The sequence below is a fragment of the Equus asinus genome, chromosome 4, assembly GCF_041296235.1.
Source record: "Equus asinus isolate D_3611 breed Donkey chromosome 4, EquAss-T2T_v2, whole genome shotgun sequence".
NCBI lineage: Eukaryota > Metazoa > Chordata > Mammalia > Perissodactyla > Equidae > Equus > Equus asinus.
In genome coordinates, this window is record NC_091793.1 from 42,894,386 (window position 1) to 42,921,657 (window position 27,272).

At 42.9% G+C, this 27,272-nt stretch overlaps 1 protein-coding gene across 2 annotated transcripts in view; it reads left to right on the plus strand.

Annotated features, from left to right (window-relative positions):
- The window catches only part of STAB2 (stabilin 2), a 147,812-nt gene that overhangs the window by 4,437 nt on the left and 116,103 nt on the right, over positions 1–27,272 (plus strand). For both annotated transcript variants that reach the window (XM_014865791.3, XM_070507167.1), the window contains exons 3-8: positions 961–1,076; positions 12,192–12,277; positions 13,129–13,198; positions 19,501–19,596; positions 25,047–25,172; positions 26,057–26,253. In XM_014865791.3, the coding sequence (XP_014721277.3) occupies positions 961–1,076; positions 12,192–12,277; positions 13,129–13,198; positions 19,501–19,596; positions 25,047–25,172; positions 26,057–26,253 (691 nt within the window). The remainder of the gene's footprint in view (positions 1–960; positions 1,077–12,191; positions 12,278–13,128; positions 13,199–19,500; positions 19,597–25,046; positions 25,173–26,056; positions 26,254–27,272) is intronic.

Consider the following 27,272-nt stretch of genomic DNA (forward strand, 5'->3'; position numbering starts at 1 on the left):
TGCACTCATGCTGTCTGTAATAGAACTGAAGACTTTGATCTGTCATTCCTTCATGCTGGAACCAACCCAAGACTGGTTCTCGAGGGGACGTTTGGTTCTCACTTTGGTGCCTACTCTCCCCATCTTTGTGGAGAGATGCTCCTGCCAGTGCGCTCAACCTTTCAAAGAAATCATCAACTCTGTCTCCAACTTGACTGCCCAGAAAGCCAGTAGTTCTGTGGTTAATCAGCTACATTCCAGGGGCTGGTTTAGTTGTACAACCTTGAACCCACCGCCACACTATTCTTAACAGGCCAGTTGAAAGAAATGGTATACATGGAGGATCATCTCTAGATACATTGAAGTCCTGGAATAAGCCATCCATGCAGTGATTCCTGGAAAAAGATAATGGCGGTCAGTCTCCATAGAATTGCTGTTCCAGAACTGTACCTCAGCTGGTACAAAAACTGTTCTGAGGAACTCAGCATATCTCCCACAAGGAAACGGTGGAAAATGTTGCTCACATCATCACACTGCCTCTCACAGAAACTCTATCTATGGGATCTGCAAAAAATAACTGTGAATCCTGAGCAGTCAGTTTATTAAATCCACAGATCCTGTGATTCACATAACTCATGATCTTTCCCTCCTTGCATTGGCTGCTGGGAGACTCAGTGGCAAGTTTGAAGCCCACCTCTAGCATGTCTTTAGAACCTAATATCATTTCTTTCATCTACTAACTTCACTTCTGACATCATTTTAGATATTTCACCCCCATTTTCATCGTGTCCTGATTTTTTTCATCCATTTTTAACAATTAAAGATAAATCATGGTTAAATTTTATTCTACCTAGAAAGCAAATATGCTCAATCTATATATTTTTAAATATAGGCAAGTATAAAAATCTAGGGCAATCCCACTACCTACAGTTGACTGCATTGCTCTGGTCATGGGTTAACATCCTCTCTTTACCCTCCAAGGTACACCTTTGAGGTCAGAACATACTCGCTGTCTCTCCCTGGATGCCGCCACATCTGTAGGAAGGACTACCTTCAGCCTCAGTGCTGTCCAGGCCACTGGGGCCCAGACTGCATGGGTAAGTGACACAACACTTCTTGGACTTTTATATTTGCTTCTCGATGTCCCATTTCATAGAAAATTGAGAGGAAAGAAGCCCAATAAGAGGAGAATGTCAGCATCTTTTTCTAAAAAGTTCCAGCTCAGTCCATATGTAGAAAATCTTTCTTGCCCTGTCCGTCTTTATGAAGAAATCTGCTTTCTTCCAGGTAGAGATGTCTCTTTAAAATAATTCTTTACAAGTCAGAAAAAGCGACAATTGAAAGGATATCCATTTTTATAAAAAAGATAACTGACCATAGAGAGGAAGTAAGAATGCTGGGCTGTTATGACCCCAAATATGATTTTCTTTAAGAAGAAATTTCATTACAACGTCTCAAAGACTGTAGTTATTGTTTGGCAACCAAAATAATCATCAAATCTTCTAAAACTGTAAGTCTTAGAACGTTATATCAAACTCCATAATGAGCAGATTCCATTGTAAGAAAAACTACGAGCCGAGTCTGAGTCAATGGTCTAGTCAGACTCCTGTGGTCAGGCAGAGCATTTGTTAGCTGAAATTGAACTTCTATCCTGATTAAAGATGTTAACATTCGAGTAGTGACTGAGTCCTGGCTATGACATGCAAATTACGTAGCTCCTCTCTTTTCTTGATAGTGAAAAATCAGACATTTTAGTTCATGAATTTACCGTGTTTTCCGTCTTCTAATATGTAATGAAAACATCTCCTTAAGGACCCACTTAAGGGGCGAGATTACTTCTCTTTTGCTTTATCTTTTTCTGATTAAAATAATGCAAGTAAATCGTACACAGCTTATAAATTTTGGAAAAGTATAAAGAAAGAAAAAAATAGCAATTTGTATTCTGTCACACATGGGGAATCCTAAATAGTTTGGCTAATTTCCCTGGTCTTTTATTCCACGTGGCTTCTAAATAGTTGAGCCCATATTGTATACATAATGTTGTCTCCTGTTTCTTTTTTTAATTAATGATTAAATGAATTATAGCTTCCATTTATTGAACACTACTGACATTAGGTGCTAGAGAAGTACTTGGCCTGTATTATCTGATCTAACTCTAAAACACATCTTTGAGTTAGACATTTTTATCCCCATTTTACCCATGAGGAATCAGAGATTTGAAGATTATCTCTTGCAGTTTCCTTTAGGCTCGTAAGTGATAAAGCAAGTTCAAGTTCACAGCTGCCTGGCACCAAAACCTGCTTGTTTTCTACTCTCACTGCCTGGAGGAGAACTTGTCAAAAAAAAAAAAAAAATACCAGAGAGAGAGATCCTCCAAATGTGTCGCTAATTTGTCTTTTGATTGGTAGGTCTCTGTAGCCCTCCCAGTCAATGCTGGAATATCCTCCTTGCCCTGGAAAGGTCAAGGTTTCAGTTTAGGGTATCCTGGCCCTTCTCTCTGTCAAGTGCTCTGTTCTCGGCTTCACCCCAGCATGTTGGCACTGTGTGTTTCTAACAGCTTATTGCATCAGAATCAAGCTATTACATTTCAAGAACTTTTTTAGCACAAAACACAGTCACCATCACATCCAGTCCTTAAAGACATCCTGATGTAATAGAAAGAACTTTTAGATTGACTTTTCTCTTTCTAACCCATGAAAACCAATCTGATGCTGAGTTATTAATCAGACACACCGTAGACAAGAAAAGGCCTTGTCCAAGATGCAGTAACGAAAGTCAGCATGTCCAACATCCCGAAGGACAGACCACGGCCAGGAAAGCCGAAGGACACTGGGCCTGCCACCAAGGTTTAGGTGTGAAACTAGTTCCATCATTACTGGTTTGGACAAGTGACTTCCTGCTTATCCCTCAGTCCTTTTAGCTGTCAAATGGGAGTAAAAATTCCTACTTTACAAAACCGTCGTAGAAATTTTAAAACATTAATAAAGGTGAAAGTACTTGGCAAAGTGTATGGCACAAAGAAGTCACTTTTAAATGTTTTAGGAATAAATGAATGAGCAAATCACAGTCAAAATAGACCTCTGATGATAAAAGGCAGATAAAATGACACCATGTCTCCGAGCCCTTTTTAATCAGTGGGTAACTCATGAGACATGAGCAGGCAAACAGGATGCCAAATCTTCATGCCATTAATTCATGCCATCACCCTGTACTATGCACAAAGGCTCACATCTACCATCCAAGGAGTCTGAGAATATTCCTTGAGCATTCAGGCATCTCCTCCTGATAGGTCTTGAGGCCAGAGAAGCAAAACGTGACAACCAATGCCTGGACATTCTTTCTGCTGTCCTCTCGTTGGAGCAAAAAGGGTACTCCCCTTTCTCTTCATCTTCCAAACACAGTAAATGTCTCGAAAGGCTTCCTTCCTTCGGTTCAGGAAAGAGATAAATGCTTTACTTGGCTGTGTATTTCACCTCTCACATTTGTGGTGATGACAAGCAAGGTCTTGACTATCACTTTACATTTCCGCAAGGATAAGGCCATTTCGGAGCTGCTGACATGTCCATCCTTCTTTTTGAGGAAGCACAACTTCTGGAATGGCCTTCGTTCCAAGGCAAGTGTCGCATTCACTTCCTTTTTTATGCATCAACAAACACAGTCACTCTCAACACCTCTGGGTTACTTTTAAAACTATTTTAATAGTAAGTACCTTCTTCAAATTAGAAAATAACTCTATGATCAATTCTGAAAATTTGGAAAACACAGAAAAGCACAATGAAAAAAATTACTCATCTGCTCCTAAAATTAAGAATAAGGCAGGAATTCTCACATGGGGAAAAAAATATGTCATCTTGACATAAGAAAGGTGTTTCTCCCAAGATTTAATATGCTTCTCCCTCATTAAAATTTATACTGCTTTATCAAATCTTCATATGGAAGGAAGTCTTCTCTCATTAGCGCAAAAATATATTTTTAACCTTGAAACTTAATCACATTTAAACAACCAATGTTCTGTTTGAGATGAAAATAGGTTTTTTTAATTTGAACATGCCAGTTCTTTTTATGCCACTATGAACATTAACAAATTTATGCAACGACTCAAAGTAATTAAAAAAAGAGTATGGACTAAGAGGTTACACGTAAATTCAATTGTGGCCAAAACAATCTGATTATTTCAAACGGAAATGATCTTGATTCTTCTTTTTGAGGTCAATGACATCAAATTATGCACATTTATTTTTTGTATCATGTTATTACATTTTCAGACCTCTTTTTCTTTCCTGTTGTGTTTTTGTTGCCATTCACTGTACAGGTTGCAAATAATGGACTATGTGGATTTGACACCACCTTTTAGGCATGTCCTTTTTGGCTTTGAGTGACAAATAATGCTGAGTTCATGTGAGGAACCCGTTCCACATCAGTTTCCCAGCAGACAATTCCAACCAGAGCTATAAATGGAACATCAGCACATATTCTCTACCCAGTACTGGGAACCAGGCTTTTAAACAAACGCGTGACGTGGGGTAGGCACCTCTAGAGTTCCTTGGGAGATAAAGTCACAGGGAGGTCCCTGGCCTCTTGCTGGTCAGGAAGTTTTTTATCTTCCTTCGAAGAAACAGAACAGCTAATGATTTGCTGACAGCTTATAATGGGTAAGGCTCCTGCAGGAGGAAAGTCACAATGCTAGAGACCACCAGAGTAGCAGGGACCAAAGGGAAATGTGATAATGACCTAAAATAGCCTTATCAGCTCCTTCAGCCTCACAATGCATCAGAAATGTGCCCTTATAGCAAATTCGGTAATAACTCTTTCAAGTAGGGTTGCTGAGAATGTCAATTTTACCATCCTTTTTCTTAACGGGGGCCTGAGGTGATAGAAAATGATTTGAAAAGCAAAAAGGAAATTTACACTTTGGCCTTAAAGTTTTTATTTAAAAACTGAACAAGCTGTTTTCGTAAATTGTTAACACATTTGATTTAGGACATAAAATGAGGACTCTCCCACACACACCAGCTACCTTTTTTCCAAAGTTCCTCCCAGGGTTGGCCAACTCATAAAAATCAAGCATTTATTAAGCACCTACTATATGCTGCATATAATCACATACATCATAATCCCAGTGCCTACCTGCAAGGAGCTCACAGATTAATGAGGGAGAGGCACACAAAAGCAAAAGAGGAGAAACGATCACCCCTGAGAGCCCAGGTGAGGACCCTGGGACCTTGAGGAGGTTTGCAGCTCGCCCAGAAAGCCAGCCAGTAAGTGCAGAGCCAGACCAGGAAACAAGAGCTATCTCGCTGCAGAGCCCCGTGCTTCCCAAATTACCCGGTTGTGTTGCCAAGTCACCTGCTGGGAGAGTGCCCTCCACTCTCCTCCTCCTGGAAAACTCGCTTCCACCCTTAGCCGGTGCCTGTTCCTGCCCGGAGTGGATTCCATGACGCCTGAGCTCCCTCTGGGTCCAGCTGACTGAGAGGCAGTGTGGTTTACAGCGAGACCGCAGGGACATTGATCACCTTTCCAAAGCCATCATTGAGGTGCATGACTTGCTAATAATTTTTTTTCATTTATTCTTAATTTATAGTTTACATAAAATTCACCCTTTTTAGTATATAATTGTGTGAGCTTTGACGAACCGAAACAGTTGTGTAACAACCACCACAACTAAGAAAGAAAACAGTTATGTCATTCCCCCAAAATTCTCTTTGTTGTCACCTCCCAGCTCCTGGAAAATACTGACCTGTTTTCTGTGCCTATAATTTTGTCTTTGTCATATAATCAGAATCATACAGTATGTACCTTTCTGAGTCTGGCTTCTTTCACTTAGCACAATGCATTCAAGATTCATCTTTGTTGTTACATGTGTCAGTAGTTCATTCCTTTATAATACATAATCCACCACTATGTGGCTATACCCAGTCTGTTTATGTATTCACCAGATGAAAGACCTTTGGGTTTGGTTCCAGTTTGGTGCAATTAAGAACAAAGCCATTCACGTACATGCAATTAATTTTTGTATAATGACCTTATATCCTGAGAACTTACTAAATTCATGTCTTAGTTCTAATAATTTTTTGGAAATTCTTTCCAATTTTCCATGTAGACAATAATATTGTCTGAGAATGGAGACAATTTTATTTCTTCCTTTCCAATCTGCGTGCATTTTATGTCTTTTTTTTACCTAATATATCACTGACCTTGATGGATTATCGGTTTTATATATTATTGGATTCAGTTGGCTAAAATTTTGTTTAAGAATTTTTTTAATTTTTGTTTTAGACTTTTAAATAATTTGTGTGTACATTAGGGATATTGGTCTATAATTTTCTTTTCTTGTAATGTGTTTGTCAGGTTTGGGGATCAGAATAATAATGTTCTCCATGTAGAATGAGCTAAGAAGTGTTCTCTCTTCTTCAAATTCCTAGAAGAGTTTTAATAATTCCTTCCTTAGATTATATCCACCAGTGAAGCCATCCGGCATAGAGTTTTCTTTGTGGGAAGGATTTTAACATCAAATTCAACTTTTTAAATAGATATAAAGATATCCAGGTTATCTGTTTCCTCTTGAGTGATCTTTGGCAGTCTGTGACTTTCAATAAATTTGTCCACCTCACCTATATTGTCAAGTTTGTTGGCATAAAGTTGTTCATAATATCTGCTTATTATTCTTTTAACGTCTGTAAGATGTATAGTGTTGTCCCTTCTCTCATTCTTGCTGTTTTCCAATGAAAAATAATTTCTAAATGAAGGAGTTAGACCAATCTTCCTGAAGCCAAGGAGTGTACCTTGTTGATCCTGTGTTCCCAGTGTTAATGAAAAGCTAGAATGTAAGCTCTTATAAGGGCAGGACATTTGCTTCCACCAGCTGCTCCGCGCTGCAGTTTCCTCTGAAGCAAGTCTTAGTCCTCTTAAGTGTCAGGCACTCCCTCCTTACTGGGCTCATCCACAGCAGAGCCCCACTGAAGCACCAAGGACCCCGCCCACCAGCTCATGCCCCACACAACCATCCCCATGCACAGGCACGTCAACTTATCACCTCCTAGCAGCCTGGGTAGCATAAAAACCTTCACATTTTCCCTCTCTGGGACAATCCACATTAATTCCTCCAGCATACTCAGTAGTTCTCAAACATTCATGTGCAGTAGAGAATTATTGTCAAGCCTGTTAAAGTGCATATTCCCGGGTCTTACACCCAGAGATCCCCATTCGGTAGGTGTGAAGTGCCAGACTTTGCATAAAATTGTAACAGCTTATTATTATTGGCCAAGGGGGTGAGTGTGGACTGAAATCCAGCCCATCCATGGCTCACCAAGCCACACACTCTGCTGTATGTCCACCCTGAGGATGGGCCACCTTTCAACTTGTTTGGGTTTCATCTCTTTGCTACACCTGATGTCTATGGGGATATATCCACAAGGGCAGTGGGGGTTGGGGAGGCTTTTTCTGATTTGCGCAAAGACTCTCTATGCTGTGATGTATTAGCCTAGATCTTCTGAAAAGCAGATGCCAAGACAGGGCTAGAGATGCAAGAGATCAATTAAAAGAAGTTCCTGCAAGGGAAAATGAGAAGGAAACAAGGAGAAGCAGGAGGAGCCATCAGACAAGGATGCAGACCTAACCCTTGTGGATAGGAAAGGGGACCAAGGAAGGTCAGATGGAAAAGTCTTAGACTACATGTAGTTCTAAGGAAATTTGCTAAAGCTGAAGGGGAGTGTTCCAGCCAACATCACTCAACAGAGGAGTCCTCTGTCTTGTCGGAACGGGCCTGTCCTGGTATCTCTGCCATGCTCAGTCACCAGCTGGAAGCAGTCATGGAAAGTGTGGCCTCGTGAACAGGACAGTGGATTTCAGGGAAATTATGCTCCCACAGTAGAGATCCGAGAGGTGCCTTTTCCTGGCTGCTATTCCTGGAGAGCAGGGCCTGGGCAATCTGCCTTTGTAACAATTCCCTGTCCCAGGTGATTAGAAACAGCTAGTCCAGCGAATCACCTATAGAGGAACATTTGCCTAAATTTTTCAAAAGAACAGCTTGCTAACTGTTCCCTAAGGAAATAGGAGACCCAGACTTCCTGGACACAACATCACACTCTTGGGAGCTGGGATGGTGGAAGTTCCCCATTTCCTCTGTGATCAGCCTGTAGCCTAGAGTATAGTTGTATTCCCAATAGATGACTCTGCCCCACTCTCTGCTCTGTATGTTATAACAATGCATGGGCTGAATGGAAGGGACACCCAGAGGATGGAAAAGTCAAGTCTGCCTCAGAGGTGGGGTCAGGGAGAGCATCTTTGCAGGTGAGAAGGGCACAGGCAAACTGTAGAGGGAAAGGCATGTCTGGGGCAGTGGGCAGTAGTTTGCTGGGGTCAGACAGAAGGAATGCAGATGGGAGGGGAGCTGGCTCAATGCAGGAGCAAACTATTCAATGGAATGCGAGTGTGGGAGACTGGGATTCAGCAGTCATTGCCCGCAGAAGTAAAAATGCTTAAGAGGGCATTTCTGCAAGATGGCACTGATTGCTGAGTCTCAGGGTGGAGGAGGCCATGTGTCCTTCTGAGTCAGCAAGCTGAGGGTCACTCAGAGAGCACCTTGCGTGCCTAGCCCTAGGGAGAGGCACAGGGGCCAAGGGAGGGACACCCTGGCAGAGCTGTCACCTTATCTTCCTGCTCCTGCCCAGAGTTGGACCTGGTTCCCAAAAGACCATCTCAGGCCAAAAAAGCCCTAATAGCAAAAGGAAATGGGAGAAGAACGATGTGACCGTCAATGATCCAGGGACGCACTCCCTTAGCACCTCGTGCTCGGCATTGTGCACTCAAGCGGTTCAGCTGGTTTTCAGATGAGCCTGAAAGTGCATACCCCATACAGAGGTTGTGGAGAAAAAGGAACCCTCATACATTGCTGGTGGGAATGCAAACTGGTGCAGCCACTATGGAAAACAGTATGGAGATTCCTCAAAAAATTAAAAATAGAACTACCATACGATCCAGCCATCCCACTACTGGGTATCTATCCAGAGAGCTTGAAGTCAGCAATCCCAAAAGTCCTGTGCACCCCAATGTTCATTGCAGCATTATTTACAATAGCCAAGATGTGGAAGCAACCTAAGTGCCCATCAACTGATGATTGGATAAAGAAGTTGTGGTATATATACAATGGAATACTACTCAGCTGTAAAACAGGACAAAATCATTCCATTTGCAGTAACATGGATGGACTTTGAGGGAATTATGTTAAGTGAAATAAGCCAGTTAGAGAAGGATAATCTGTGTAGGACTCCACTCATATGAGGAATTTAAAAATGTGGACAAAGAGAACAGATTAGTGGCTACCAAGGGAAAGGTGGGGTGGGGGGTGGGCACAAAGGGTGAAGGGCTGCACCTACAACACGAATGACAAACATTAATGTACAACTGAAATTTCACAAGGCTGTAACCTATCGTTAACTCAATAAAAAAAAAGTGCATACCCCATACCTGCTTGATCAGGCCACTCCCTTCCTCTTCATCCTCACCTCCTACTGCTCTTTTCAAGACAAAGACCACAATTTTTATCAAGGCCCTTCCTCAATGATTTGCCTGTTGCCCTCTGTTGAGACCAGATATAGGTCAATTGGGCCTCTCAGGATTAGGTTGTTTTTGGTAAATGTTGGTAACCTCCAGTAGGTGGAGGGATGAGAGCTCTAGGCCTGTCCCCCTGACAGCTATCCTAGTTCGTAAACCAGTATTTATCTGATTATCTGTAATCCATGACTCTCTCCCAGTTGGGCACGTAGGACTATGGAAATAGAGACGAGGTCTGTGCTCACCTAGTCTAGCCAGGACTTACATGGTCTTGATTCAAACAGGAGCCCAATAATTTATTTCCTGAGTGTTGTTGCCTGCTAAACTGCCAATAAGAAGGAAGAGAAACTGGGGAGGATGGAGAGTATCCACTCTAAACAATGACAACCACCATTTATTGAGCACCTAATATTTCCAGTCCCTACCACAACCTGCCAAGAAGACACTTGAACTGAATCTTAGAGCCAGGCATTGACTTGCCCAAAGGGATACAGCTAGCAAAGAGTTGACCTGGGGTTCAAACCCAGAACATTCTGATTGTAAGGTCCGGGCTCTTTCATGACACCATTGCATTTCATGTAGCCACTGTCCTAGCTGGTGAGAGCAGTGCAAAGCGATGTATCAGTTTTCAAAGTGATGTATAAATATCAGCTACATGTCAGTGTGTCTTCTCCTCCACTCACCTCACAAACATTTCTGTTATCTGCGCTGTAACTCTGATGTACAGCCGTGCTTGATGGGTATAGAGCACAGTGACGAACAGTATAGTAGACACCGGTGCACCTGCCAGGGCTTGAAGCCTGGCTCTGCCACTGTTGTGGGAAAAAAACCACAGACTCAACATGTCTAATCTAGACCCTGTAGTTCACTAACATTCTGCAAGCAGGAAAGAGACAGAGGAGCCGAGGGAACACAGTCTACAGGTGTGCAACTCGACTCTCTCACCTCCCGGTAACTGTGAGTTATAAATGTTCCTTTCAAGAACTAGCCTATTAACTCAAGTGAGCCGTCAGGGTCTCTTTGGGAGAACTGCTTCTCTCTGTGGTTAGAAGTCTCTTTTTCTAAGAACTGCTTTTCATTTTCTGTGGATGCTGATTTCTTGGAAGATACATGGTGGAGCAAACTTTTGGCACAGGAGAGCCTTGGACAAAGGTCATTGTCAATGGAAGTAGGAGGGGAGGGAGGGCAGCAAATCGGACACTTCTGGTAGAGGAAGGGCAAGTAAGTCTCTCATTACCTCTTGCCAGATGGATGACTTTGGGCAGGTCACTCTACTACTCTGTGCCTCAGTTTCCTCATCTAGAAAATAAGGTTAAAAATAGGGCCTTACTTCAGGAGATTGCTGTGAACAGTAAATACATGCATCCTTTATTATTATCTAGAACTCCATACCATTTGCTCTTTTGTGGAAGTCATTTGCCTTGCTAGCTTTAATGTGGGATAACATTTGATCCTGCCTCATTCGCACAAACACATTTCATGGCCATTGCATGATTACCGCTTGGTGCTCACTGGTCCAGATCCCTTATTTTAACAGTCAGAACTCACCTGAACTGGCATTACATCCGTGTTGAGTCAGCACTCAAAGTGTATAACAACGGCATGTATAAAAAGAAAAAGAATTTTTTTTATCCTCATCAAAGCAGTACCTTAAAGTTTTGTCACTTACTATTACTTTAAACCCTCTATTTGATTTTGGGCATTGTAATATCTGACCTTCTAGCTAAATGTCCCTCTGCCCCAACATGTAATATAATGCTTGGCACATGGTAGGTTTAAACATCCCTGAATGTTTAGTGAATGACTGCGAAATCCTCTATTAATGTCTATAAAAGCTCCAATTTGGGTCTAGCACAGCCCAAAAGTGTAAAACCCATCTTTCCTTGGAATTGGCTTTTGAGTGAAATCTAAATTCTTTGCTGGCCATGCAAAGCTTTTCATTAATTGGCCTCAACCATCCTATTATTCTTCATCAACCTCCACTTCTCCCATACCCCAATTCCCAAGTTCCAGTGCCACCAAACTTTATATCATTCCCAGTACAGACCACGCCTTTTTACAACTCTAAGACTTTTACTTGCTGTTCCCTCTTCCAGAAATTCCCTTCTCTTTTAAGCGTGGCCAACTCTTACTGAGCCTTCAAAATCCTAGCTTAAGTGGCTCCTCCCCAGGGATGTCTCCTAGACTCCCCAAGGCAGCATCAATAGCTCCCTTCTCTGGGGTCCCTCAATACCCTGTCTAGCACCTTGGTTAAAAGGCCTGGCTTTACAGTCATGCTAAGGGCTAGGCTAAATTCCCAGCTTTGCAATTTATAAAGTGTGAGATCTTGGGCAAGTTATGTGACCTCTCTGAACGTCGGTCTCCTCATCTTCTAACCTGTACCAATAGCAACCTCTGAGAGTTGCAATGGGAATAATTTAATTAGATCATTGTAAAGTGTACGGCAAATGCTCAAGAAATGATAGACAGCCTGCTGCCTTCTGTTACAGCAACTGACTACTTCCCCTGTGTAAGCCTAGATGATGCCAGCAGAGTCTTCAATTATTTCTTAGCCCTGGCAGCTAGCACACTAGCTGGCACACAGTAGATGCTTAATGCATCCTTGCAGAATGCTTGCGGGCAGTCATGAATGAATGACTCTGAGTTCTTTGATTCCCTAGAGTGCCCAGGAGGAGCGAGGTCCCCCTGCAGTGGCAGGGGCAGCTGTGCGGACGGCATGGAAGGAAACGGAAGCTGCTCTTGCCGAGTAAGTTCAGAAAGATGTTCTCTTTCTCCCTGACTCTGCTCCCTCTCCTTACCTCTTGTCCGTTCTTAAACACACACATCCTAGGTGGAGTCTCTAAGAAATAGCGATATTAGTAAAAAGAGTATGTGACCTGCAACAAAATGACCATAGAGACTGGAGACCTTCGAATGAGTCAGTTAACTACTCAGCCTTAAGTGTATCCATCTGTAAAATGGGTTTGATAAAAATACCTATGTAATTACGTTTGTTGAAAAAGTGAAATGAGATCATATATGTGATAATAATTTATGAAATTATATAGGGCTATAGAAATTGTTGTTCTTACTGTTAATTATCACCACTATTAGTAGACTACTCTTAGGAGCTAGCCTCAGCACCCATTGTCAAGCACTGGGTCTGCCAATGGAAGAATTCCTTTGTTATCCCATGAAAGTGACTTTTTCCAAGCTTCAAGCCTCAGATGATTTAAATACAAAGAATTCTTGAAAAGGACTGAGCCCCACTGTCTTCAGAAATGCAAAAGTGAAAGAGTTTTCCTTTCACTCTTGGGTGAAATTGTGATGCGGCTCTTAGATTTGGTCTCTATTTTCATCTTTGGGCTGACAAAGCAGCTTTCTTCTGAAGAGCTCCAGATTCTTCATAAAAAAGGACGCCAGGATTAATGTACGCATTATAACACAAAAACAGCAAAGGATAAAAGAAAAAATAGAAAGAAGGAGCTTCAGGATAGCGTAGAGGGAAGATATATTTGAGAAACAAACGTTGAGCAGACCATCAGTTAGAAATGGAAGGGCTGCCTGGATAACACAGATCACTTGGGTCTAATGTCATCTACCCGGGGTGTTCTGCAGGAAGGGTTTGGTGGAACAGCCTGTGAAACCTGTGCTGATGACAACTTATTTGGACCCAGCTGTTCAGCAGGTATGTCTGATTTTTGTGTAATCAAATGCATTTGCAAAGGCTGAAAGTCAAACATGGCTCACACAGCTGAAGATTCCAGAGAGAATGTTCTGGGGGGAAAAACTCTGAACAGTTATATATAACCAAGTCTACAGGCCAAACAAAGAGCTGACAACAAAATCTAATAAGATGCAATCTTTGAAAAGAGAGACACCGTTTTCTGGGGTTTTCCGCACTTGCGGCCAGCTACTCACCAGTAAACATTTCTGGCGATCTCAGGGGCATACAATTCCCTCCCTCCAGGCTCCAGGATCCGACATGTACCTATTCCTAGCCCGTTCAGCCTCTCCCCGAGGTCTTTCCGAATCCTGGTCTCAGCACTGATCTTCTCCCCAGGGCCCTCGACTTCCATAGGTCCCACCACGTTCTAATCTGTCCCTTCCTTTGGGAGTTTACAAATAAATACCTCAGGTGATCAGAGATTGTCGGTTCCATTTTGCAGGTTAAACAAACCTGAAACTGGTTTGTCCACTCTTTTATTTTGGTTCCCCCCAGAAGTAGACCCTGAACCCAGTACAAGAAGCATATTTGGAAGGTAACCCCAGGAAACACAAAGAAAGTGACATGGAGAAATAACGAACACACTGTCAAGCCAGAGACCAGAGTGAATGACCAGAGCTTAATCCCCCAGGGAACTGTGGAGTCAGTGCAGAGCACTCACTCTGGAGTCATCTCACCTAAGGAGAGAGGGAGCCATGGTGTGGTAGGCAGAGTGATGACCCCCCAGTATTATCCACATCCTTATCCCTTGGACCTGGAAATATGTTACCTTGCATGGCAAGGGGGAATTAAAGTGGCAGATGGAACTAAGGTTGCTAATCACCTGACCTTACACTAAAGAGATTATCCTGGATTATCCAGGTGGGCCCAATGTAATCATAGGGGTCCTTAAATGTGGAGGAGGGAGGCAGAGGCAGAAGACACAGTGTCAGAGTGATGGGATGTGAGAAAGACTCCACCAGCCGTTGCTAGCTTTGAAGATGGAAGAGGGCCACAAACCAAACAATGTGGGCGGGTTTAGAAACTGGAAGAGACAAGGAAAGGATTTCCCCCCTCCAGAAAGGAACACAAGCTACCAAAAACCTCGATTTTAGCACAGTAATTTTGGGTTTCTGACTTCCAGAAGTGTAAGCCAATAAATTTGTGTTCTTTTAAGACACTAGGCTTGTTGCAATTTGTTACAGCAGGAATAGGAAACTAATACATGCAGTCGTGGGGCGGGGGGCATGGTTGTTAATTTCCTGGCACTTCCAGCCCCCAGTGAGAGTTCAGCAGCCTCCCTGGGATGTGTTCACAAGCTACTGGAAGTGAGCTGGAATGCATGGCATTGGGAAGGTCTAGAGAATGCAGGCATGGCAAAAAGGACATACCCAGCGGCCTTTCTTCAACACTTCAATTCTGGCTTTTATGGAAAAATCAAATTCAGTTGACACTGCATTGATTCAAATATTTTTTCCAAGAAAACTTACACACACAGAGACATCCCACCCCCATAACTTTGCACAGTCTGTGATAAGTTTCATTGCAATAGCACAGGCCTTATCTCATTCTAATCCATGGGTTCCTTGAAGGCAAGCACTGTTGTACCTCTTTATCTCTAGTACTCTCCATGGTGCTGCCTGCCTGGTACACATGCACTACACTTTTGCTGGCTGGATGAATCAGTGAGTGTGTGAGTGAATGATTTAATAAATTAATGATCTAATTCTCTCCAGCCATGTTGTCCTGATCCAGCAGCATGGTTTGGAGAGACATCACATAGAGACCATTAGAACTCCAGGGTTAGACTCAGACTGGGTTTCAACCACAGGGCTGTTAATGGTGGGAACCTTAGACTGACACTGTCTGTCTGTGTCTTCACCTGTAAAAATAGAAAATAATACTGCCTCCTTTAGGGTTACTATGAAGATTGAAATAAATGCACAATAAATGCTCAATTATCACTGTTACAATTATGTATAACTCTCTAGTGTCCCCCAATCTTAGGTTTTCCTTCATCCTCCACTCCATAAAAGATTAGTTCATAAGGGTGTTAGCAAAAGCAAATTTAAAACAGATGTTGGTATTCTGTAGGCTTTAAGATTATACATTATATTAAAGGACAATAAACTAAAATATAATCAATCAGCTGTTTAGAGATAACATGCCTTCTAAATTGGCCCTTCCCTACCATAAGACTAGAATTTAAATCACATATTTTACATAAATACTGAAATGGGAAGGAAGGAGGACAGCATCCAGCCTTGCTTACTTCCAAAGAAAGCCGAGTAATTGTTTGGGATGAAAATTTAGAAAGAAAAGGAACCCATGTTGTCTCCAAGGCACTGGTGTTGGTTGCTGATGAGCACAGAGGTACGTGGAGATTCCAAACATTTCTAACCAAAGAAAGTGGCCTCCCTTCACACTTGCTTGTGCCATGGAGAAAGGCCAAGTGAAAGGGGGAAAGATGGTTTAGAAACTCATATTTTTAAGTGAGGAAGTCGGAAACCTAAACTGAGACCCAGGAGAAAAAGCACTAAGCTCTCCATTCCAACAGCACTTCGTGAAATGATGGAAATGTCTTATATCTGCGCTGTCCAACGCGGTCACCACTAGCCACTTGAGGCCACTGAGCACCTGAAATGTGACCAGTGCAACTGAGGAACTGAATTGTAAATTTTAGTTCGTTACTTAATTAAAATTTAAATAGCCAAACATGGCTAGCGGCTACCGTATCGGATAGCGCAGCTCTAGAATGTAAAGGGTAAGAGAACAGGCATTGAAGTCACACTGGCCTGAGTTTGAAACCAACCCCAGTTGCCAAGTGACCTGCGGCAAGCTTTTTAATCTCTCGAAGGCTTCCTCATCTATAAAACAGGAATAGTAACACCTGCCTCTTGGGCTTGACAACGTAGCAGCTCTTAGCAGCATGTCACAAGCACTCAATCAATGGAAGCAAGTATTAAATGAGAACAAAAACAATCCAACAGTAAGCAAGCCACCCATGAATGAATGAATGAGTGAATGAGTGAATGGCTCAGTGGTGGCTGGTCATTTCCCATTGGCAAGGACTATGGCAATTTGCAAAACTTTTCAGCAGGGCGTCCACTGGGTGCCAGTGTTGTTTCATCCAGTGAGGCATTGGTCCCATAGAGGTGGCACTTTTGCCTGTAAGTAGGACAGCTCTATCAGCCACAGTTTATTTTTAGCGCTGACTTTCGCCTGCCGCCCGAGTGTTCTCCCACTCAACTGTTGATGAGTTTGGAGAAGATCTAGGGCTGCCTCAGCCAAGGGTTTTCATCTCTGCTGCCAATGCCTAGCCTGCTCACTTAGGGCAGGATGCAAAGCCCATTTTCTATAGCATGACCCCCACATCAATCCCACAGTCGTGTCTTGTTAATAACAGTAGCCAGCATTTGCTGAGCATCGGCTGTGTGCCCGGCAGTGAGTGAGGTCTGATGTGCATAATGCCTTTGGGTCCTCACAGCAACTCTTCAAGCTGGGCTCTTCGCTTTATGATGAGGAGGCAGAGAGATTTCTCAAGGTTACGCAGCCATTAAAAGCACAAGGCAGGATTTGACCCCAAGTGTCCGACTCCAGAGCCTGGGCATCCAGGTCCCGCACTGCTCTGCCCCTGGGGCATCCACCATGCACTAGACCCCTGACTGGTGATGGAGCTCCAAAGAGGGGAAAGATTAGGACCCGACCCCCAAGGTACTGGAGATGCAGGTGAGAATTATGATCCGATGTACACAGCACACATGGGAAGCTACGGGAACATGGGAGAGGGAGCAGCTCACCTGCCAAGGAGCACATCACAGGGGTCTTTGTGCACTGTCCCTCTGACCTGAATGGCATGGCTTTGACCACTTTAAAGTCACATACCCAAAGTTTCCCATGTATCTAGAGATCTGCTGAGGCCAATTCAACAAATATGAAGGGTTCTCTAAATGACCATCTGGGAATCCCTCTGCCACTCACTTCTCCTTCTCAAGGACATTCTCTTGGCGACAGCTGGCAGCCTGGCAATGCGTGTCATAGGCTCCTGAAAGCTGTTCGCGCCAGGTCAGTTAATCCAGTGCAGAGGCTGTACCAGAAGACAGGACACTGGGAGATGCTCAAGCCAGGGCCTTTGACCCACACCATGCTGCCCAGAGGAGAAGCTTAGAGACAAGGACAGCTCTAGTAGTTAGCATCTAAGTTGGGATCAGGAGCTGAGCCACATTTATCTCCCCCTTTCTGCCCTCTTGCCCTCTTCCATTGGTTGCATGACAACATTTAGGACACACGTGGTATCGTTGTATCGCTTAGAGTCCGGCTTCCGCACTACACTGTGAGCTCCTTGAATTAGATATTATGAATTATGCATCTTTATATACCCAGTGCCTAATACAGTACCTGCCACTAGGTGGGAGCTGGGTAGATTTTTTTTTAACTTTTTATTAAGATTATGATAGTTTACAACCTTGTGAAATTTCAGTTGTACATTGTTGTTTGCCAGTCGTGTTGTAGGTACACCCCTTCACCACCGTGCACCACCGTGTTTGGAAGGAGGGCGGGTGAACTAGCGAGTCATCCCATGTGCTTAGAACCCAGGATGTATAAAATAAAGTGGCGGAAGATCAAAATGAAAAGTCAAAGAGATTGGAGTCAAATCTTGTTGGACAATTGGAGGAAGTCTTGTTTGACAAAGAGAGGACTTTAGATTTTGTTTAGTTAGCAATTGGGAGTCATTGAAATATTTGAGAGAAGATCACCCTGATGCCATTACTGATCAAATGAAATGGATGAAATGGAGACGTGAGAAATTGGACAGTGAGGCCAGGTAAAACGCTACTGCAATAGTCCAGGCAAAACATGATAAGCACCGAACAAAGACAGTTCCAGTGGATATGAAGAGCAGGGGATTGGGGTGGGACATGTAACAAAGAATGCAAAGGATTTGATGGCTTATTAGATGTTTGGAATACTTTTAAACATTATTAATCTTGCTTCTGTGGTATTTGGTTAGGTTTTTAAGCAAATGGATCTTCTTAATTATTTTTTCACTTGAGTTAACATTAAATTGGCTTACACACATTGAACACATGTGCGATAGATAGAATAATGCCCCACTCCCAAAGATGGCTGTGTCCTAATCCTAGAACTTGTGAATATATTAGGTTACATCGAAAGGGGAATTAAGGCTGCAGATGGAATTAAGGTCGCTAATCAGTTGATTTAAGATAGGGAGAGTGTCCTGGATTACCCAGGTGAGCCCAATGTAATCACAAGTGTCCTTATAAGTGGAAGAGGAAGACAGAAGAGAGAGGACCAATAAAGATGGCAACATGAGAAGGACTTGACCTGATATTGCTAGCTTTGAAGGTGAGAAAGGGGCCATGAGCCAAGGAATGCAGGTAGCCTCTAGAAGCTGTGAAGAGCAAGGGAAAATATTCTCCTTTAGTCTCCAGAAGAAACACAGCCCTATTGATACCTTAATTTCAGCCCAGAGAGACACATTACAGACTTCTGACTTCCAGAACTATAAGATAATAAATTAGTGTTGTTTTAGGCGACTAAGTTTATGATAATTTCCTACAGCAGCAAAAAGAAACTAATACAATATGCTTCACAGAAGGCTGGGGATAGGATGCTGGTGACCCAGCCAGACAGTAAATCTTGCTGCAAGTGAGTCACAAACTGGATGCTGAAGAGTTGACCATTTATTTCAAATGCCTTTCACTTCTTCCTGAAATGATTTGCCACTGGGCTGCAAAGCCATCTATTTCAAACTAGAAAACACAGCTTAGTCGTTCTCTGCCCTTTTGAATTTCTTTTTATACCTGCATTGCCCTGTTATTTGGGAAGTAGGATTTATTTACATAGATTCCCGCTACCAATAGTGATTGAGTCAGCGCTAGCATTTCTCTTTTAAACATGACAGGTATATGAGACGCTAAGTTAATTCTCTTGTTGAGGTATCCAACGATGAAGTCAGTAGTTTGAAAGAACTCCATCCAATGCACATGATATGCCAGATCTGCCTTATATAGATTATCTCGTTTAACTATAGAAATCCCATGAGGTAGGCATTATCCACATGTTATACATAAATAAATTGAAACTAATAAAAGGAAAATGAAACCAAGATTCAAATCAGGGTCTCTGGACTTCAAATGCATGGTTTTCCCTGTCTCATCATGAAGATTCTCAGTAAAAGTTATCTGGAAATATTTCCCTTCCAGAATCTTTAGAAGAAGTCTATATGAGGTAGTGAAAATTCTCCATTTTTCTGTCTGCAGTGTGCAACTGTGTGCATGGAGTCTGCAACAGTGGAATAGATGGCGATGGGACCTGTGAGTGCCACTCTGCATACACTGGCCCCAGCTGTGACCAGCGTGAGTACTGCTAGTTTCCTTAATGCCGCGCCAGATCCAATGGGCACAGATGTGTGCATTTCAATCTTGTACTCGTGTGCTGGGGCTCTACCTGTGTGAGGCACCATCAAATGTTTTGCTGGAAGAAAACCAAAAATTTAAAAGAGAGAAGAAAGAAAAGGAGAGAAGGAAAGGGGAGGAGAGGGGAAGGGAAGGGAGAAGAGAGAAGGTGACTAGAGGAAGTGGGGAGGGGTGGGGAAAGGATGAGAAGGGAAGAGGAGAGGAGAGACAGTATAGAAAATCAGAAGTCACAGAAAGTTTGGGAGCAGTGTCGTAACACAGCTGTAGCTATGTTCTAGGAAGGTCAAACTGGTGGCAGTGTGAAAGACAGAATGGAGAAGAAGACATTTGAGCTAGGAAACCAGCTGAAGCTATTGCAAAAAGTTAGCCACCCGGTAAGGGAGATAAGGCATGTTCTCAATTCTAAGTCTCAAAGGCAGAACACATTCACAGGAAATGGAGGCTCACCAAAGCTGAGCGACTCACCAAAGGTCACAAAACTAGTAAACAGGAGAGCTGGAACTCAAATCATTTGAATCCATGGGAAGTTCTTTAAACAATCTGTCATGCTGGGTCCAATCAAGAGACAGAAACCACAAGGTGATTGGAACAAGGGAAGTTTAATATAAAGCTATAATATAAACTGTGATAGGCGAGTGGCTGTAAAAATGCAAAGTGAACCTAGGGCTGATGGAGCATAACAAAGGAAAGACAAACTTGGAAGAGAGTGGCCATCTCCACGGCTGGGTTCAAATCTTGTTGGAGGAGATATGGTGGCACCCCCCCAGGTAGAGGAGAAGTCTGCTGGTTTGCCCAGGCCAGCATGGGACCACAGTCACCCGGCAGGCAGGGAACAACCCTCCAGGGCACTGGTGAGCTGAGGCTGGTGGGCAAGCACGCAGAGGGAGTTGGGGTGCCATGGGTGCTAAACCTGTAGTGTGCAATGTTTGTGTGTGGGGAGAGCTGTGGGAAGGTGGTCACTGGGTCCAGACCTAGGATGTGAGGTCACCAAGAGAAAGGTGAACTCTAGGTGCCCAGCTTGGGCAGAGCATCACTGGATGTCCTCACACACTCACACCACCGACAGACTATGGAGCAGCAGCAAGCCAACACAGCAGGAGCACAACACTGTTCAAGGGCACCAGGAAGACAAACCCCTTCCTGCTGCAATGGCCCTCCAGCGCCCTCTATTGGTCATGCTTAGCACATCACTGTAAAGGAGAAATCCAGTCCATTATCACAGAGCAGGTGATGAAGGGTGATTTTGAAACTTGGACATTAAGAAGCTGGACATTCTGCCTTTGACATTAGCCTCGCTTAACTTATTCTCTGGATGTTTCTCTTCTGGTTTGTAAAATGAAGGGATTGGACAAGATTCAAATTCAACAAATTCAAACTCACTTTATTGAAAGTCATTGAGGAGCTCTGCGCAGTGGTAGTAAGGAGGATGAATAAAATATAGCCTCGACGTTCTTCCTGTGGTGGAGACAGACACGCAAACAACCCATGTGAATCGACAGCAGAATGAAACTCAGGTTGATGGGACGACCCTTCTGCAGACCTCAGTCAGCCTCCTTCCCCAGTCACTCCTGTCATCACCCATGGACTCATGACCAAAGGCCTTTGTAATAAGACAGGAGATCCAGCCCAGAAGCCAGCATAACGGAGAGAACATGGACAGATTAGCCTCCAAATGACAAAATAATTCTGTTGATTCAAAAGATAAGCAATAAAATGGAACAAAATATTTGCAATCCTCATGTCAGAAAAGTTTTATAATAATATAAAGCCCAGGAACCCAGTTTCAAAACTGGCCAAGGAGCAGCTAATTCTCAGAAGAAGAAAGGAAAACTAGCCACCAAGCATGGAAAATGTGGATCATCCCACTAGGAATCATGGAAATGCAAATTAAAACCATAATGAAGTAATATTTTGGAGTTTGGGAGGTTTTGACTTGGTTTGGTTTTGGGTTTTTTGCCCACTATGTTACACAGATTAAAAAGATAGATAATATCTATTTGGGGGTGTGAGAAAAATTACACAACTGTCAGTGTGGCTATGAACCACTACAGCCTATGAAGGAAATTTGTCTATTAAATTTTAGGGTATGCTTACTGTTTGCTGCTAAAGTCCCAATTCCAGGAATTTACCTGGAGGCGGGAGGAGTAAGCACCAATAGGTAAGAAGATATGTATGAAGAAATTCATGCCAGTGTTGTTTGTAAGAACAAAACAGGCTGGAAACATTTGAGTGTCCATCAGCAGGAAGTGGCTGAGTAAATTGCGGTACATCCTATTCTAGTTAGGATAATGCTGTAAGGAACAAACACAAAAATTTCATGGCTTAACACTATGGTTCCAAAACTGCACCAAAGCATCCCAAGGTACCACATCAAACTCACGGGGCTGCTATGGGATATCTTACATTTTTGAGGGCAACAGTGATATATCTGTAGAATATCTACAGAATATAGATCTATATATCTGTAGAATATGAACTGCTATCTGAGTTAGTTCACAATTTCAACATTAGGTAGCACTACATTCCTTTCAATAATATCATATCTTTACAACACTGTGTTTTCAGTGGTTGCTGTGATAGAAAGCAAGTATCATGCAAAAGTCATTTGAATGGAATGAGGGTGGTAGTTTCCAATCTGATTCCAAAGTTTAAGAAGTTGTGCAGTGTCCAACAAGCTCACACGTCCCATTAGTAAGTAAATATGGTTATTTAAGAATAAATAAAAATATTTTATCTTTCTATTAACCATATTACTTTTTCAAGTGGCTACTAAGTTCTCACGACATAGTTACTGAATTCTTTGGTTCTTCCAACTTAATCAATGGGCGTGGTCAATATTTCTTTTGGACTGGGATGCCGTGAAAAAATTACTGAGACACTAAGGGCACTGTGACCTGAGAACTCGGGGAACCTCTGGCTTAACACAACAGAGGTGTATTTCTTACTTATGTAACATCCAATGTGGGTGTTCCTGGCTGACACCAGCTTCCCACCACATTGTGATTAAGAATCTAGATCTTTCCATTTTGTGCCTTGGCATTCTGCAGCACCTCAGCATGCTCTGCTTTGGGCCATGGAAGGAAGAAGGGAGAGTGAAGAAGCACCTGCTTATAAAGTCCAGAACGATACATAGAACTTCCACTCAATATTCCATCAATGTCAGCTAGCCACATGACTCCACCTGGATGAAAAGGTGTAATGTAGGATGAAAGGATGAAAATGTAATCCTGAAAGGGCAGCCACGTCCCTGCAGCAATTCTGCTTTATGGAAGGGGTGGAGGATATTCTCTATGAATTTCTGATTCATAGCCACTGTTGGGAGACAATTCTCCATGAGTCTCTCATATTTGTGCAATCTTGAGAGCAGCACACTGACTGCCCTTTGTTCCAACATCTCTTCAAGGATGTTCGTATAGTGAACAGCCTTGGAAGACATAGGGTCTCCTTCGGGAGCAAAGGGCAGGCATGCTTACGGCCTGTGCCAGCTGTCAATGGATTGCCTCTCAGCTCCAAATTCACCCTTTTTGCCTGCTCTGTGATAGTGGAGGTGAGCTTTGTAAATATTTCTCACTTGCCAGCCAGCAAGATGTGAAGTCTTATCAATAGGCTGTGCTGGAGGGACACTGAAGGAGGAAGGATTTCCTCTTCCTGTTTCTGATTTAGCTCACTCGCCAGGTTCCTAAAGAACACAGTTTTTCTCCACGGTTCAGCCCCACCAGTTTCTCCAGGGCTAGGTTCCTGCAGAGTTTGGCCACTGCATACTTTGTCTACGGCTTGACTCAGGCAGGGGCAGCATAGCCAGGAGCCCTGGACAGTGCAGGCCTGTGCCCAGCCAGGGACATGCTGTTCCTCACACCCTCTCCTCAGCCCCATGCACATCAAGGTGCCTGCAGGACTGGCCATCTGGGGAGCCGGCCACCCCACCTTCATCCCACACACCTGGCCTCAAAATCGCCCCAGCCTGAGCCACACCTGGAAGTAAACTACACTTCTGGGAGGGTAGCTTCTTAGCTTCTGGTTCCAGTAGCACCCAGCAGCAAGCAGCTTCCCCAGGCACCAAGTGGGTCCTGAGCCTTGGCCCCACCCTATGGATGACCTTCCCTGGAGCCCTGGGGGAAGGATTTCCAGCAAATCTCACCATCAGGGCACCTCAGCACCTTCTGCGCCATGCAGTGACCAAGACCATGCCCTTTCCAGTGACATCTGGATCTCAGCTCCGGAAGGAAGAGGGCTTACCCTGGGTGCTCATCTCAGCCCGAGGGTAGGGATTGCTCTTTATTTTTCTGCTACTCCCTTATTCTTTAGAATTCTTTCTAAGTCTCGTGAGCCCCATTATTCCCCCATTATTCCCTCTCTGTTCATGATTCTTTACACTAAAACTTTCTCTGTTCAAATAGTTGTGTGGTTTCTGCCTTCTGCTTGAGCCCTAAATATTATCTTGCCTATTATTAAAAATAACTTAGGTTCCCTAAGATCAGAGCTTCTCTCCTATAATGAAATCCACTGCATGTTCAGGTCTCAATCTGGCCCTCTTTGCATTGCCTCATGGGAATTAGGGCTTGGAAAGCTGGTGCAAAAATGCTGATGTTCTGGCTACTGCTCTTGATGTGAGTAATAAACTATCCTTCATCTCTGACCCGGGAGTCTCATATCTTCTACCAGCATCCATGAAACTGTATCAGCCCAACTTGTTAGCTTTGCAAGTTGGCTTCTATGTCAGACTTTTTATAGTTTTTAACAGCCATCTGTGTCCCATCTATATTATAAACTAAAGTTGTTAGAGATTAAAAAAGATCTTTAAAGACCTCCATAATATAATGTTAAATTAAAAATCAAGTTCCTGGGGGCCAGCCCGGTGGTGTAGTGGTTAAGTTTGCACGCTCTGCTTCAGCGGCCCAGGGTTCATGGGTTCAGATCCTGAGTGTGAACCTACACACTGGTCATCAAGCCATGCTGTGGCGGCACCCCACATACATAAGATAGAGGAAGATTGGGCACAGATGTTAGCTCAGCAACAATCTTCCTCAAGCAAAAAGAGGAAGATAGGCAACAGATGTTAGCTCAGGGCCAATATTCCTCACCAGAAAAAATAAAACTAAAAATCAAGTTCCTAAATATTTTAACAGGACTCCATTTTGTTTTTAAAAATCATATAAATAAACTTATAAATGAATGTATTATATTGGTTGTTGACATTGGTTATTTGGGGAGTGGTATGGGAGAATGAAAATAGGACAGTTAATTTTTACTTCATGCATTCCATTTTTTTTTTTTGAATCATTACAGCGAATCTACATTACTTTTTTAATAATAAGGAATATTGCATTTGTTGAGTTTTTTAGGACTAGTTAATCTACTAATGCAGTTAACTAAACACTCTTCCTTTGCAGCCATCCCTGAATGTGCAGCCTTGCTCTGCCCAGAAAATTCCAGATGCTCACCTTCCAGCGAAGATGGAACGAAACTAGAGTGCAAATGCCTTCCCAATTACAAAGGCGATGGCAAATACTGCGAGCGTGAGTAGAATTTAGATCCTGCTAGTTTGTTAATTGAGATGGTTAGGTCACTCAACAGAAACAAAAATAAAAACATGACCTCCCTAATATTAATACAACGACCACTTCTATTTCTCTCTACGTACTTGAATGAAATATATAAAAAGTTTTAAGCAAAATGCTCATCAGGTGGTAGCTCTTTAATAAATGGCAATTCCTCCTATTATCAAAGCATAAAAAGAGATTTTTATACATGGTTTTATTTTGTGTCACTTAAATCAATGTTAAGATAAAATGTGTTGCTTCCTTCTTTCTTTCTTCCTTTCTTTCTTTTTTCTTTTTCATTTCATGCTCATTCACTTCGTGAGAGGTTGTATTGTGTATTAGTTATAAACACGAAACTGGAGCCAGACCACCTGGGTTCAAATCCCAGATCTGCCTATTGCTAACTACACGAACTTGGACAAATTCTTTAACCTGCCTCTGCCTCCATTTTCCTATCAATCAAATGGGGATCATAATAGTACCAATGTTACAGAGTTGTAAGGATTAACTGGGTTAATGTATGGCAAATGCTTAGAACAGGGTGCAATGCATGCTATAAATTCTATAAGCATTAGTGCTTTCTTTCATGCTATTTTATATTAATGCCACACATAACATGGCATAATAATCTATCAACACAATATTTTCAGTTATGGTCTCTGATGGCCATACATAAATCTGTTTGGAAGTTGGGGGTGATCAGGTAGGGTAGAATGAAATGTTTCTTATTCTCTCTCTTAGAACGATTGGATTGCCTTTGTGGTTTGATGAGCTGTGATTTGCAATCCCTTCACAGTTTAGTTTTCCTTCTCCATCCCTGAGTGTGGTAACCACCTCTTACTTTGTCTTTGCCTCTCAAGCCATCAATCCATGTTTACAAGATGTCTGCCACCCTCATGCTCGTTGCACATACCTGGGACCGAATCAGCACAGTTGTACATGCCAAGATGGCTACCGCGGGGATGGCCAAGTGTGCTTGCCAGTAGACCCTTGCCAAATTAACTTTGGAAACTGCCCTGCAAGGTCTACAGTGTGCAAATATGATGGACCTGGACAGGTGAGCCAATGATGCAGGAACTGATGCAAATAGAAGTAGGACAACCCCTGAAGGTGAGACTGTGCTATAGGTATAATTTGTCTTCTGAGCCCTCCCAATTCTCCTTTTCGGTGCTCAGTTTGGGCTTCCTCTCCAGACAGACCTGCCTGTGCTCTGGGCTGACCTCAGTGTGCTCCCTTCCCAGTCCATCCTCTGAACTCACACTTTCCCAGCTCCTCAGTCAAATCTTAACTGTCTCTTTTATCACAGTCCTATTTGGTGATCCACAAAATATACACACGACTCCAATTAGATTAACAAATTAACTGTTAACCAAGTCTTGGGTGAATATGTAATTGACTTTCACCTGCAGTCCTCTATTCTCTCTAACGTCTTTTCAAGGAAGAGAGGACTTTTAGAACCAAAAATACTCTGTTCCAAAGGGATGAACGTGATAAAATGTCAGGCAGCACTGACAGATTGTAGAGGACAGTGAGGATATTCTGGGGTGAGACCCTGCTCCTCTAAATCACATCATGACCTTGACTGGTAAAATTCCTCTTGGTCAGGAGACCTTTGCTGAGGAGTCCAGTTGAAAGAACCCTTTCCCTGACATCTCATTCAACCATCAAATGTTTCGTGGGCTCCTACTACACCCATAACCGCAGGCCAAGTGTTCAGTGGAGGAAATCCATCATACAGAAGGCTATTGCTGCCTGGATAGGAGGAAAGGCTTCAGTGCCTGCCCGAGACTCAGTCATGGGTCCCCAGCAGTCTAATCAGCAGCCCATGGGAAGGCTCCTGGAGTTCCTGCAGAGAATCCACCCAACCTCATTTCTAAGGAAAAAGAATATATCATGAGATATATTTCTGCTGTCGATTTCTGAGGCAGGGTCACAAGAAATTCAAAGGGCTGAACTCCCATCCTCATTTAGAGGATAGATTTTCCCTTATGAGAAAAGTCATGTTACACCCTGAACCAAGGTCCCAGGATCTTGGGAGTGAGATTAAAAATATACTTTATCTCTTAAAAAGTGGGT